The sequence below is a fragment of the Phodopus roborovskii genome, unplaced genomic scaffold (assembly GCF_943737965.1).
Source record: "Phodopus roborovskii unplaced genomic scaffold, PHOROB, whole genome shotgun sequence".
NCBI lineage: Eukaryota > Metazoa > Chordata > Mammalia > Rodentia > Cricetidae > Phodopus > Phodopus roborovskii.
In genome coordinates, this window is record NW_026126546.1 from 12,012,170 (window position 1) to 12,027,561 (window position 15,392).

At 44.0% G+C, this 15,392-nt stretch overlaps 1 protein-coding gene across 1 annotated transcript in view; it reads right to left on the reverse strand.

Annotated features, from left to right (window-relative positions):
- The window catches only part of Znrf3 (zinc and ring finger 3), a 149,736-nt gene extending 134,734 nt beyond the window's left edge, over positions 1-15,002 (reverse strand). Inside the window, exon 1 of the mRNA XM_051200186.1 lies at positions 14,460-15,002. Coding sequence (XP_051056143.1) covers positions 14,460-14,750 — 291 coding nt within the window. The 5' untranslated portion in view covers positions 14,751-15,002. The remainder of the gene's footprint in view (positions 1-14,459) is intronic.
- Between the last annotated feature and the right edge of the window lie 390 nt (positions 15,003-15,392).

Genomic DNA, 15,392 nt, shown 5'->3' on the forward strand with positions numbered 1-15,392 from the left:
ACATCAGCCATAGGGAGGGGGCATCTCAAGGGTGCCCAGCTTGAGCACTGCACAACTCTAAGGGATGTTTTGTACATCTGGCCTCATCCTAAACCCATAATAGCTTCTTGTAATCTACAATGGTCCTATGGAAAAGGTGTTTCATCCTAATGGAGAGTGTCAGAGTAGATTCTGTTACAGCAAGCAAAGATTGTATGTGGCCAATCCAGACAATGATGAGACTGGAGGACCAAGACCTCTACATGTCAAACTGCCTAGGCTGTTGAACCTTGACAGGGTGCAACCTCCACTGGTTGTCAAGCCTCTTGGAGAGAGGTGCTACGATTGGCACTAGCAAACCTCATACATTCCTGCACTCTTGGATTCTATCTAGCTTCATAGGCCTGATCAATTACCTAGCTATCTGACATGAAGTGCTATTAAGGACACCATCTGCATTGCAGTTTATCCCCAATCCTTGCTTTCCTTGCCAACATCTGAGAGCAGGAAAACATAAGACCCCATAGCCAGGCCTGTTAGGAGAGGTCTGCAATTCCAGCTACTAGGCAGGCTAAGGCAGGAGGATCAACATGTGAGGCCAGCCTAGGTTGCACAGTGAATTCCAGGCCAGGTCAGATCAGAGTGAGATCCTAACTCAAAAGAGACAACAAAAGCATTCCAACTACAGTCATGGTGGTTGCTGATATACAAGAACAGAGAACAGGAAAGCCTTCTGGGACAGGAGGTAAAGGAAGAAATGAGAATAAGGAGCTGAAGAGTGGTAGAGATTACCCTTTCTCCTGTTCTATTATCTCCCTCCCCAATCAATCGTTACTAGGTGGTACCAGAGGACAAAGACGTTGTGGGAGGTAAAAAGAGGGTATTCATAGTATCATCTGCATTTACCCCAACAGATAAAGACATACATTAATCAGAAAGCCAATATAGATCATTACCATATTTGCAAAAAGACAATTAAAACAAATTTGCAAAAGAAAACTAATTTAATGCTGTCAAGTATGCCAAAAGAATTCCAGGGCTTTTCAGGGCTGGAATGACAGCTCAGCAGTTAAGAGAGGACCTGGGTTCAATTCCCAGCAACCACATGGTGGATCACAACCACCTGTAATTCCAATTCCAGGAAATCTGACATTCTTTTTTGACCCCCTAAGGCAACAGGCACATACATGGTGCACAGACATACAGGCAAAACATTCAGACCCATTAAAAAATAATAATAATAATAACAATAACTGAATTAAGCTCTGGAGTTTTCTACTTTTTGAAAGGAATCACTTTACTTGAAATATCCAAAACTATTCTGCCTCCGCACCATGAACTGTTTTAGAGTTTCCCCTTTCCAAAAAACAAGGTTGGCATAGCAACTAAGACCAGTCACCATGGTCCCTAACCACATCCGCTGGGGTTTGGCATGCTGAGACGTGTGCCAACTCTGTTGTCTGTAGGGCACTCCTGGCCACAGTATATAGCAAGCTATAATCAAGTTAAAAAAGAAAGAAAGAAAGAAAGAAACACACGCACACAAACTCACATTCATATAAAATACAGCTCAACATATATATTCAGTAAGTGTGAAAACCTATGGTAATGCAATGTTGAGGCTGTAAACTTAAACATAAGAATTAGGAAACAAAAACTACCACTGCCTCTGTAACCTGAAATCACCTACAATGAACATTTAATACCACAAACCTGTACACATGTATCCTAGACATTTAAACCTAGTAACACCAAAACTTAAAAGTCTTTTATTATCTGTTCATTTAATAATTAGGACAAGGGTGGCATTTACTGATGGGCACTGGAATGGAGAATATATACCACAGAAACACAGCCATAAAAATCCTCTAACACAAATGTAAAATACAGCAAACTATAGATTGTTTCTGGACTATTCCTGAAGATACTGATGTCCATGTAATCCACACTGTTCCACAAAAGAACAAGGGGGAAAAGCAAAACACACACACACACACACACACACACACACACACACACACACACACACACACACACACAAAACACCTTAGCACCCCAACAAGCACAATTAGGCAATCATTTCATTATTTTCTGATTACAGAGGCCTCATCGAATAAAAGCAATTAAACAGAGATCTAAAACTCATAGTCTACAGATCTCCTTGAAAACACTACTATTGTCCTTTGATCAAGAGCCACTACAGAGCTTCCAAAGGAGCAAAAATGTCTGAAGGAGCATCCAGCACACACTTAAAGACTTAACACATATGTAGCTGGAGAGATGGCTCAGCAGTTAAAAGCACCGATCGCTCTTCCGGAGGACCTGGATTCAATTCCCATCACCCACAGGGCAGCTCCCAACTGTCTGTAATTCCAGTTCCAGGGGATCTGACACCTATGGAAAAACACCAGTGGACATAAAATAAATTTTCTTAAAAAAAAAAAAAAAAAGACTTACTTATAGCTACTACAGCACATCATTCAGGAACAGTTTCCCCAAAATACCAGGTCTTGTTTTTAAGTTCAGTAAGGGAGTGACACTAAAATAGCATATAAATTTAAATAAAACACATTCTTAAAGTCTACAGTCAGGTTGAGATGCTTGCTTCTCTAACATGCTCACAACACATGCCCAACACAGTCATATTCCAGGCTGGGAGGAGTAAAGAGGTGTCAAAGGTGGGAGTTTTATTTAGCTGGATGATAATTGGTTGTTTTTTGTTTGTTGGCTGGCTGGTATTGACAGAGGTTAGCCTTAACTAATGATCCTTTCCTTCAACCTCCTTCATAGCTAAGATTACAGTATGCCACCATGCCCAATAAGTGAGATTATTTTCAGAGACTTGTCTATCCCAACTATTTGGAAGAATCTGGGATATGCCCATGTATAAAAACTTCTTGTGAATAGTTGCTATAATCAGAGACACTTCTCTGTCACAAGCTGTCTTTCCCTACACTAACACCCCTTCTATGCTATTCCAAAGTAACATATCTAGAAGCATTTCAGTTCAGTAATAATCTTAAAGTTGTACCTGCTAAGCACTAGAGGGATGGAATATTCTGGCTCAAAGGCCATGCTGGTGGAGCTAGAAAGCTTGATGGGAAGGACTAGAAGTTCTGGTTCAGATGGAAGCTGGAAGACGGTAAAAAGAATTGAAGGCAAGATAAGGAGCAAGAATGCTGACACACAGAAATGTTTTCAGCAAGAGGGCAATGGGAAGGAAAGCACAGGAGGAAAAAGTCCAGGATCCATAATCTTCAGAGAACAAGCAAAGATTCTGACCAAGGGCTAATGTGATCAGAAGTTACTACAGTAAGATAAACGTGGTGGGAAAGGGAAAGAGTGGGAGAAGACTTAGACATCACAGAGCAAGAAGTAGGGTCGGGGCTGGAGAAATGGCTCAGCAGTTCAGAGACTACTGCCCTTGAAGAGGACCCTTATTCATTCCCCACCTCAGGCAGCTCACTAGCTCCAGGGCATCTGATTCACATCCAACCTACACAGACATCTGCACTCATACTCTCACTCAAATAAGTACACATAATTAAAGTAATAAAAGTATTATCTTTAAAAGAAGGCCAATAAGAGGCAGGGCAGACCAAAAATCATCTTGAGGATACCTTTTGCAGTGACTTAATCTCTAGCTAACTTCATTTACACTTTGCAAATTTTGCTAATCAAGCTTGCAACATTCTTTACAAGCCACCAGCTCTCTGCTCACCACCTACTTCAAGACTGAGGTACTTTTTGAAAAGATGCTAAGTTTCTGGGTACCCAGTGATAGTCCAAAATTGGGGGGAGGGGTTTCTAAAAGCTGTTAAATACACAATAGCAAATGCATTTAGAGAAAAATACATGTGAGGTACAAAAAAAGTATTTTGTGTCAAGTATAGACAAGCTTTGGTAACCAAGACCCCCTAAATGGTAGAATGCCTTCTGGAGCAGAGTTCACTCCCAGAAGAGAAGAGAAAGAAATGTACTAGGGACTCTTAAGCTCCAGGCTCATTAGAGATTTCCTGAAACTGAACCAAAGTAGACTACTGTTCTAAAAGACACTGTAAGGGAGCACTAATCACAGCCTCTCTTGGACCCTTGCTTATAGTTCCCTTATGCTAAAGAGAAAGAGTCAAGAAATTTACAGTGCAACATCCAGCTCATCTTGTAACTAAAAGAAAGCAAGACTTCATGGTGACTCATGCCTGTGATCCCAATACTTGGGAGACTGAAGCAGGAGGATTGCTATGTTTGAGGCCAGCCTGGGCTACATTGTAAATTCCAAGGCAGCCTGGATTATAAAGACCTAAACTCATAAATAAATAAATACATACATACATACATACATACAGGTTTGGAGAGCGGGTTCAGCAGTTAGAAGCATTGTCTCTTACAGAGGACCTGGGTTCAATCCTAGAACCTATATGGTGGCTGACAGCCATCTATACTAGTCCCAGGGGACCTAACACCCTCTTCTGACCTCAGAAGACACCAGGAATTCATATATATACAGGCTGGTAAAATATTTTTTTAAAACTTTAGCAGAGAATGGGGGAGAAGATCCCTACAAACACAAAGGCCAAATGGCCCCAAGACTTTGGCCTCGCAGAACCCCAAAAGTAGGCTGAGAATTTAGCTTAGGGCTGAGAACTGAGGTTAATGGTAGAGCTAAGGTCTTAGGTACAATTCCCAGCACTGGAAGGAAAGAAAAAAGAGAAGGGAGGACAGGAAAGGTAGAAGAGATAGGGAAAGATAGATAATACAAAACAAATGGTGGGCATCCTATAATCCCAGTACTTGGGAGGAAGAGACAAGGTCAGGAATTCAAAGTTGTCCTTGGCTACACAGAAAGTCCCAGTTAAAAGGCCAACCTGGGTTACATAAAACTGTCTCAAAGGGAAAAAAGGGAAAGAGTGGCGAGAAAAGAAAAAGAAAGCCCACCCAAAGAAGCAGTTGTGACTCCTTAAGCAACATCTATAATACCAGCACTAAGGAGGCTTAGATAGGAGAATCATGAGTTGAAGGCCAGCCTTGAGTATGGTGTGATAGGAAGTGGTCTGAATAAAAAAGAATACTTAAGTCACAATAGAGCCAGTGTGGCCTTTTCAAGAACATAGTGTGAAGTCCCTGGGGTCCAGAGATGGACCTCTAACACACAGGATGTTTGAGGAAGCATACCTTTAGAGTTCAATCTAAGAACTTTCAGAGATAGAAAGGGTTGCAAAACACCATAGGGACTTAAGAGCTAGAGGGTTCCTGCCCCACTCAAAGGAAAAACTATTCCTCTACTCTGGGACTGTGACCTAATATTGCCACAAGTTTCCATTTCTCAATAAGAGCTGATCTATATGTACAATTTGTAGACATGTAAAAGGAACCACTTTTCTAGAAGTTTTTGGCCGACAAATATGCCTTGCAAAGGCACCCAATGCTTGACTCTATAGGCTCACCAATAACTGACCATGCCATTTAGAATTCAAGGTCAGATTAGTTTGGACTTCCTTAAACCCAAGCTGTTCATAAGCAGAGAGCTACTCCGTGATAAACAGGCCTACTAGAAAACATCCAAGGCAACAGCATCACCACCACTACCCACCCCCCAAGATGCCACATTGTATGGCATTTTCTCATGTCTCTAGACCTTCAAGTTCAGCCAGTTTGGAGTGGATAACCCTGGCCCTGCCCAGGGAAGGGGCACTGCCTGCTGCTCCAGAATCAAGCCCACTGGGAAAGCACTCAAATGCTACCAACAGCACATCTCCATTTGGAATTAACTATCACTCAGAATTTGGGACAGAGAAAGAACCCGTATTTGCAATTTAGGAAATGACAGGAATATACAGATTTCTACCTTGCCAAGTGCTGGTTTATTTAAACTATTGGGGGGGGGGGGGACAGGGTTTCTCTGTGTTAACAGTCCTGGCTGTCCTGGAACTAAATTTGTAGACCAGATCGGCCTGGAACTTACTGAGATCTGCCTGCCTCTGCCTCCCAAATGCTGGGATTAAAGGCATGCACCACCCCACCATCCAGCTATTTATATTACTTTCTAAAAAGGAAAACAGATATGTACCACAATGTACACACTCTCAATGCATGCTGACTTACAGGATATAAACGAAAACAAGCCTTCTGCAGAGCAATCTGACAATGTCTTCAAGTACCTTAGCCACTCTAAAGATGTCCCTGATAGTCCTACCTGTAACAACAAAAAATAATAACCTATGACATGAGCTCTGCAAATGTTCCAGAATATTTAACAACAATTAAACACTCTAAGTGGAAAAAGGGTTATCACCATTAGGTTTTCCAACTTTCTTTAAAATCACAACCAGTTCATGGGGAAAGCACAAAGGTTAACAGAGTGATATGTAATAAACTTTTCATTTTCATAATTTTCTGTATTTTCCAAGTACTTTATAATAAAATTGTATTCTCTGTGTGTTTGTGATATGTACTTATATGTATTCTTATATTTGTGCAAGCACATGAAGGCCAAAGGTCAACATTGGTATGGTGTCTTCCTCTTACTCTCTATTTTCTCTGAGACAGGGTTTCATCAATTTAGCTAGGGCTGGCCTGTGATCTCCAGCGATCTGCCTGTCTCTCCTTGCCAGTACTGGGATTTCAGACACACACTACTGCACCCAGCTTTTTATGGGAGTGCTGAGGATCCAAACTTAGGTCCTCATGCTTGCATGACACTTACCAACAGAGTTATCTCCTCAGTCTCATTAAAAAAAAAAAAAAAAAAGAATTGTGTTTTAATCAGATCTTACAGCATCTTACATGTACTTAAAATTCAGCTATCTTTATTCTTCCAATTTCAAAATGCAGCAGCCATGAGGTGGCCAGAAGTTCCCATTCCAACATTTTCTCATCAAAGTTTACTTTCACCAAGTCAACTCTAACATTCAGTTTCTAAATAACCGTATCACCCTGGCTGCTGAACAGAGAAGGGAACTAATATCAACTCTTACAACACGTCTTAAGGAGTAATTAGAATAAAAGGCTCTCCTTTGAACCACAATGGGCCAGCTGACCTTATTCTTTTCACACTATCGTAAGTCAACAGAGCTGCTAAAAGTAAGATTTTAAAACATCTAGTTCAGCCTACAAGTGGAACAAAGAGCCTCCACTCTGCCTCCTGCCTTTTGTTTGACAGGTACAAAGGCACGTCTCCACAAAAGGTTTATCAGCTTTAACCTCAAATATAGGTAAAAATTAGTTGGAAAAGGAGAGACTGTGCAAATCCACATACTATGCTATGACATACAATGGCTTGCACAGCCCAAACTCAGCACCAGGGCCAAAGTCTTGGGGAGGGGGATCCCACAGTATCCTATAGACAGAATATGTCCCAAGGTAAATTGGCACTGACTGTTTGCTGTCTGGACCCTACACTAGGCTGCCTACAGACAGAAGCAAAGCCTTCATCATGTTCCCTGCCATGCCCTATCCAGAATCGGGTGGACAGAGGGCACCACTCAATGTCTACCAATGGAAGAGGGTGACAGTCCATAGCTTCAGGGTTTTTCTTTGATTATTTTATTTTTATCTCACATGCATTGGTATTTTGCCTATATGTATGTCTGTGTAAGGATGTCAGATCCTGTGGAACTGGAGTTACAAGCAGTTATGAGCCACCCTGTGGGTGCTGGGAATGGAACCCAGGTCCTCTGAAGAGCAGTCCAGTGCTCTTAACTGCTAAGCCATCTCTCCAGCGCCCAGCTTCAGGTTCTTACAGTCTTTAAATCAACAAGGAATATGCAGCCTGTGCAAAGAAAATAAGGCCATGTACATGGGACATACATAATCTCTCTGAAGAAACTCCTGAATGTGTCTAAAACGTCAGCCACAGGAAGGAGAAATCCCTCTAAAGGTCAGGCTCCTTCAGCCATTGCAGCTTTGCCAACAGCCCAAAACAGCACAAGTGCCACAAGTGATAGCTAGATAGTTCCAGCCACTGTCTTTGTAAACTTGGCAGCCTAGCTCTAGGGAAAAAACAAGCTAAAATGAGCCTTCTGTGATTGTGGGGGCTGGGAGGAGGGAGAATACATTTCTAGTATCACAGGATAGTCTTCTCAGTTGAAATTACAAACTCATTTCTCAGTCTATAGCTTTGAGTTTAAAGCCAAACCTGAATTTCAACAGCAGTTCAGATAGCCTTATCACAAAAGAGTGCCATGTGAGGCAACCTCAGGAAAACAAAAAAATGTTTCAGCATCGGTAAGATCAGTTTGGATCTGATCTGCTTACTACTGACCTGCTTAGTGATTATCAGAGGTGACTTTACCACTTTGCTCCTGGCTTCCTAACCTAAAAACTGCCATCAACTAAATTAAAACAAGTACTTGTGCCCAGAGCTTTGCATGACAAGTATTTGAACATTAGCAGATTTTTTTGTTTTGGCTCGGTTTTTATTGTTGTTGTCTTTTGTGTGTCTCCCTATGCTATCTATACATGCTAGCCTAGTACTCCTGGCTCATCTAATCCCCCTGCCTTAGCTTCTTAAGTATCTGGAATCAGAGATATTCAACATTCACAGCCACAGTGTCCAGTTTTATTAGTAGCTACTTTTTGTAGGTGTGTGTCAGTGTTATGTGTGTATGCAAGCAAGTACAAAGTTTAATTTTGAGTACCTTCCTCAGCTGCTCTCTAATTTTTTTGAAACAGACTTCTCACTGAACCTAGAGCTTGCTGATTCAGTTAGACTGGCTGATCAGCAACCCAAAAGGATTCACTTGCCTCTACCTTTCCAGCACTGAGAGTACAGTCATATACTATCTGAGCTATCTCCCCCAGTCCCTGAGAGCTACTTTTGTTTGTTTGTTTTCCAAAACAGTTTCTCTGTGTAACAGTTTTGTCTATACAGGAAAATACTTTTAGACCAGGCTAGCCTGGTCTGCCTCTGCCTCCTGCATGTTGTGATTAAAGGTATGAGACACCACTGCCCATCCCTGAGCTATTTTAAAAGCTCTGACAGAATACTGAACGACTCAAAATTTAAATTAATCAGGAGAAAAGCAACCACTTATACTCAATATATAACTCAAGAATGTCTTGACTTCTTAGTTTAATCATAAACCACTCTTCCATGAGACACTGCCCAACTGCACCAGGATGAACAGAAAGGCTCCAAGCCTGGGAGGTGGAGGAATTAAATGTTAATCACAGCTATCCCTATTCTTACCACATGTCCCAAAACAAGACACTCCACTCCACCTTTCTAGCCTGGCATTAAATCTGCTACATTAAAGTATTACATCTGGTACTTTTGTTTTCTTCCATTGCTAGGGACAAAACCCAGGGCCCTTGTGCATGCTAGGCAAGTGCTCTATACCACTGAGCTATGTAGTAAGCTACGTCTCAGTGCACACATTTAGTTCTTTTGACTATGAAGACTAATTTAAAAATAATTTTTCTGTGAACTACAAATCCACATTCTCTAGACTGGGAAGTCACCACAAGCCAGGCTCTTAATAACACCGGTTAATGGTTATGAATAACAGATTCTCACAGTTACTCCCAGGACTACTAGAATTTCAAACATCATTTCATCTGTAACACCTGTTTCACATAAGGGACTTCTCAATGCTCAGTGTTCTACCAAGGAAGATATCTTCAGACCTTTTCTAATACTAGATACCATGTTCCAGAATACAAATACCCTATAAAGAGACAATTTGTATTATAACAATGGGATGATCAACAAACAGACCTGTCTCCCTAAGATCTACTAGGTTTACCAGAAGGCAGGGGCTGTTCTTACAGACCTTCCAACACCAGCAGCGCTTTCACATCACTGTCTAAATAATGGTAGAAGGAAATATGTCCAATCCTTTATCTCAAATCTTTCATTTCCATCTCTTCTTGCACTTCATCTAAATGTAGAAAATTCTTTGATTGGTTGCTTTTTTATCTTTCCCAAGGATGATACAGAACTAGCAGAAGATAGATACACAAATTCAGTTTGAGATATAGATGCCTATGGGCATGAGGTTTCAATTCTGTGAAAAAAAAATCAGTTGGGAAGGATTATTGCTTGTCTGTATACAAGTCTATCTCAGTGAACCGCAGCACTGCAGTGTTATCTGAAAAGGAAGGGTTCTGATAGACATCTATCAAATAAATTTGCTCAATGGAGGTTTACAAAGCTGCAGGCTTCCCTCCAACTCCTGCCAGTCTGAGTGACCTATTACCTCACTCAATTTTTTTAAAAAACATTTATAGGAAGGGCATGTGTGCCAGAGTCTAGGCAGAGGTCACAAGACAACTTTCAGGAGTCTGTTCTCTTTTACCATGTGGGTTTCGAGGATCAAATTTATGCCCTCAGGTTTGTCAGCAAGCACCTTTATCCAATGAGCTATCTCTCAGGCCCTCCACTCAAATTCTTTGTCCTGTACTAGTCAAAGACAAGTACTAGAAGCTATCAGGAAAATGAACACACCCATTCACAAGAATGTGTGCATAATTTCGGGGGAGGGGGGTCCACAGGCCTAAAAGAACTCCAATAGCAAATTATGTAAGATTAGCTTTGCATCAAATGTCAAAATCCTTACAAACCCAGTTTAGTTACTTGACAAGAACAAGAACAGGCCATGGTTTCAATTCAGGTTTTATCATTTGCTAGCTATCAGGTTAAAGAAACAAATTTGCCTCTCTTGGCCTCAGTTTCTTCTCTGTAAAACAGACTAAACAACAGTATCTATTTCTGTATGAGTGGAAAGACAAAATGAACAAGCATAATGTCCTTGGCACAGTCCCCTACACACACAAAATAAGGCTCATCAATGGAGTTAAGGCTGCTTCCTCCACACTCCCATCCCCTGTCAGAATTGCTGATAATTCCCATGAGACCTCAGGGTATAAGACCAGAGAAGAAATCATAGGAATTTACTAAACCCACCCCCCACCAATGAAATGCTTGCTTTTAACCTATAAAGGACCATCTGACAAAATGGTCAGCAGGCCCTTTCTGTGTAAATCCAAGTCAGCTGTCAGCATGCAATTGTTCTATTAGGCTAAGTCAATTTTTGGAGGCAGGCCTATTAAGTTAACTTCAAATGGAGATGAAAAGAAAGTGCTTGATCAAATGCTGAACTGTAAAAACACACTGACAGGGAAACAAGGCAGAGGAATTAGTCTCCTACAATTATTCCCTGTGATACCTTTAGTACCCAGACTATCTAATCACCACACAGCTCCCCTTTCACTCTTAACAACTAAAAGAATTTCCTTAGTTCTTCATGTCCTTAGCTTCATGTCCACCAGACATATGTAACATGGGGTCCAGAATAACTGATTTTAAAGTTGTGCAGAACCAATCATTCTAATTCCTTCTACAAATGAAGTTCTCCATATTTCTAATATTTAACTTCAATGGAAGAAAGAGGCATTTCCACTTTAAAACGATCTTTCATTTCTAGCAATGCAAATTTTCATGTTTGTTCCGCCAATCCACAAACCACTAGTGTTTAATCAGGTCCCTTACTTAACAACACCAACCATGTGGGCTGCACAGCCATGTTTAAAAGATTCAGATAATAATTTCATTAACAGCAGCACATTGGTTTAAAGATGAAATATGTACCAGTATGTCTAAAAGCTCTTTAAAGGTCCACACTTCAGAAGTACAGTTAAAGTATAATTCTTCTAGCACTTAGCTGTATGACTGATTTGCTTAGACCCAAACAGGCTATAATGCTGCAAGATAATAAAAGCAATTAAGTTCACACCCAAATATTCTATCCACAATGTTCACAACCAGAGATAACAAAATAGGGGAAAAAATTCAAACACACAAACAATCCTGCCTTCATACAGACAGACATTTATGCCTAAAACATTCATCCCAAGGTCTGAATTATTAACCTCACTACTACAGGAGCACACACATCCAGCCTTCCTCCCACTCTTAACTCATGCAAAAAGCTGAACAGGTATTCTAACTAGAAGTCCTGGGATGGATGGTCAGGCTAATAAGATATCTATTGTACACACACACACACACACACACACACACACACACACACACTTTTCACTGGCAAACAGAAAAAAAAAATCAGTACTACAAAACATTTATCTTAGAATTTTTAAAGAAGAGGAACTTTCAAACAGTTTTTTCCCTCTCTTCCCAGTTAAGAACAATATTACCAGAAAACCACACTGGAAATAACAAAAGCAATGCTACATGAGTAGTTAGGAAACACAGTCTAAAATTATTTGCTTCTTCTATGCTCTCACCACACACTCTTATATTCCTTCTCAGCAATCCTAAAACACTGACCTTCCTTACAAATTTATTTCAGGACTCGTAGTCAGGAGCCACAATAGTTCCTTTAGTCTGGCAGTATTCACAAATAAAAGCATGAAGTCTGTGTACACACAACACGGCTCTAAAATCACACTCTGCTCATCTATGGACACAGAGTTCAACACGTTGATGACCACAGCAAAGTTATTAAAGCTATAGAGTGGACCAAGTATTAACCATTCAGAGAGCTCAATATTACTGCAGTTATAAGGGAATTAAGGACACCATTAGTGATTGCTTAACAGCTAAACTTATTAAATACCATTTAAGCCACTTTTTTTCCTTAGCAATTGTTGACTTAATTTGGAAGGGAGGTGCTAGTCTAATAGACTACAAAAGAGTTAGATAAGCACTTCAAAAACTTTAAGAGAACAGAGTCCTGCCAATTCACACATTATCTCTCTACTAGGCAGGATAAAATAGTTACAAATGGTGTGTTTAAATGGCTAATTTTGTATTAAATGGTGAACCCAAGAATATTTGCAAAGCACAGCACTATGCATAATGGGTTGCTTGCCAAACTACCATGAAAAATGGCTCAAACTTAAACACTGCAGATAAAAATCTGAAACTTCAAAAGTCTCCTTCAAAAAGTGAAGTGTCACGTTAAAACATACTCTCCCTCAGTTGCTGCCACCATCCCCACCACCACCCCCACCCCACCCCGACTGTAAATCAAACATTTCTAAAGCCACCAGGGCATAGTGGAAGCCTCAAAGAAAGACACTGAGTCACAAGCAAGATTTAAGATTCAAACTATTCTTAAAGCCTACAATAGGAATGTTAGGAATCATCAGCAAAGCATCCTCTCTAAAGCTTTTATTTTAATGACAGTAACAACTATAAGGAAAAAAGTCCCAGCACATTTAGTAACATCACAGAAATCGGTCAAACATGTGTTTCGCTTTCTATATAGATGAGAATAAAGAGCACCGCAGGACAATGCTTTTTAATTACAGGCATAGGGACTTCCTCTAGCTTTGGAAGGACACACACCTATAAGGACCCACACTGTACTGGCCTATGTCCTATCAACTCAGAGCTCTGAAGCTGCACCCGGAAGAGGCAAGGGAAGATGCTGTCTACACTCAAAGCTGCCATTCCACAGTCCCTTTTCTTTTCTAATTCACCCAAGAGCAACGCACCAAAGATCCAAACTACAGGCCTTTATGACCCAAAAGATTAAAAGACAAGCCAATCGTATCAAACCACCCCCACCAGAAGTGCGCCTGCTAACAGCCACAAGTGCGCTAGCCCTGGAACAAGTCGATAAAAATCATGGTCAAGGAAGCGGGAAATCTATGCAGCTACCCATCCGCAGAGGCTTCAGTTTAGGGTCCCTCCTCAAAGACTGGGGACAGCTTAAAACTCTCCATAGCCAGCTTCCTTTGGAACGCAGACCTCTTTCATTTGGAGCAAGGTAGAGGCCCTGTCAATGTGCGACCCTGGCCCCGGTTTGCAGGCCTCTTCGGTATTAGTCCTTGACCCAGGGGCGAGCCTGCGGTCTCTCTCAACCCCTGTAATCTGAGGCACGCTGCCTTGCACCGCCACTACAGTGCACCCCCAATTCCCACTCGTCAGCCAACTCCGCCTGCTCCCATTCCTGCTGGTGCCTGTCCAGAGCTCTGCCAGACAGTTGGTGTCCAGGTAAGGCTGACGGTAGATTCCGCCGGAATAAAAACATTTAAAAAAAAAAAAACCCCACCCCGAGGATGTGCACCCTGGCAACCTGGCCTCTCCAAAAAACAACAGCGAGCATAGATAGAAAGCAATGCCTGCGACCTTTAAGAAGCCGCTCCATCCTTCAACTCTCGCCCTTGCAAAGTTGGCATTCAACAGGTAGTTGCCGGGACTTTCACCTGAGCGAGAAGAACGTCCCGCCAACTCAAGAGTTGCCGCCCCCGGGTCCATGCCCAGCTCAGAGTCCCCACCCCCACCCCGGCACGGTGCACCCACCCGAGGCCGAGCCCCCACGTGCGCTCGCCCCAGCCGCCGTGCGCCGGAGGCCGCGTCCAGCCCGCCCGCCCGCCGGCCCGCCCGCCCGCCCGCCCGGGAGGGATGCCGCCGGTCTCCCCGCCTCCCCCCGCCCGCCCGCTAGCCCGCGGCGGGGTCGGCGGGCGCAGCCCCCGGAGCCATCTTGTGGCGGTGGAGCACGGGGCCGAGCGGCTACCTGCACGATCTCGCCCTCGGCGCTGAGCATGGCCCCGGCCCGCGAGAAGCGGCCCGTGAGGCCGGTGGTGTGGGTGGTGTAGTCGCCGCTCGGGCTCGACTCGAACAGCACCACCTCCACGAACGCCGTCTCCTTGGCCCGCGCCGCGCCGGGCCCCGCGGCCGCCAGCAGCAGCCCGAGAAGCAGCGGCAGCGGCGGCGGCGGTGGCAGACGGCGACCGCGGGGGCCGCGGCGCAGGCGACGGCGGCGGCGGCCCGGGGCCCCTGGGCGCCCGCCCGAGCGTGGCCTCATGGTCCTGCGGCGGGAGGGCGCGGAGGGCGGGCGCGGCCGGGCATAGTCGCGGGCCGGCGGAGGACCGAGCGCGGGCGGTCGCCTCACAGCACCATCGCGGCGGCGGCGGCTTTGTGGGTCGCAGTCTCTGCTCCGCTCCCGGGGCCGTCGCGCCGCGGCCCTTTCATCTGCTCCACGTGAGGGGTTATCCCCGCCCCCGCAGCGTCGTGACCCGCTCTCCCCTCCCTCCCCGGGCTCGGCCGCGGCCACCTCTGAGGGGAGCCGGTAGGCGGGGCGGGCGCGCCTGCGGCCAGAGGCGGGGCCCCGAGGCCTCGCCCGCCCCGCCCCATTGACTGAGTCCCTCCCCGACTCACTGCCAGAGCCACGCCCCTCTGTCTTCGCTCCGCCCTGGCCGTCTTTTCGGTAACGCCCCTTCGTCCTCGCTCCGCCCCCTCATCTGTGCTCCTCCCTCCGCGGCGGACATTTCTTCTGGCAGTTGCTGAAATGACCTGAGAATAAGGACCTCAACCTGTGCCCGGGCTATTCGTTCCCTTAGTGCGTCCTGCTGTGGTGCGGGAGTTAGAGCCCTTGGGGCGTGGAAGGATGCATCATCCACAGTTCCGACACTGTGAGCTACCCGCACTGGGTGCTCGCACCCACCAC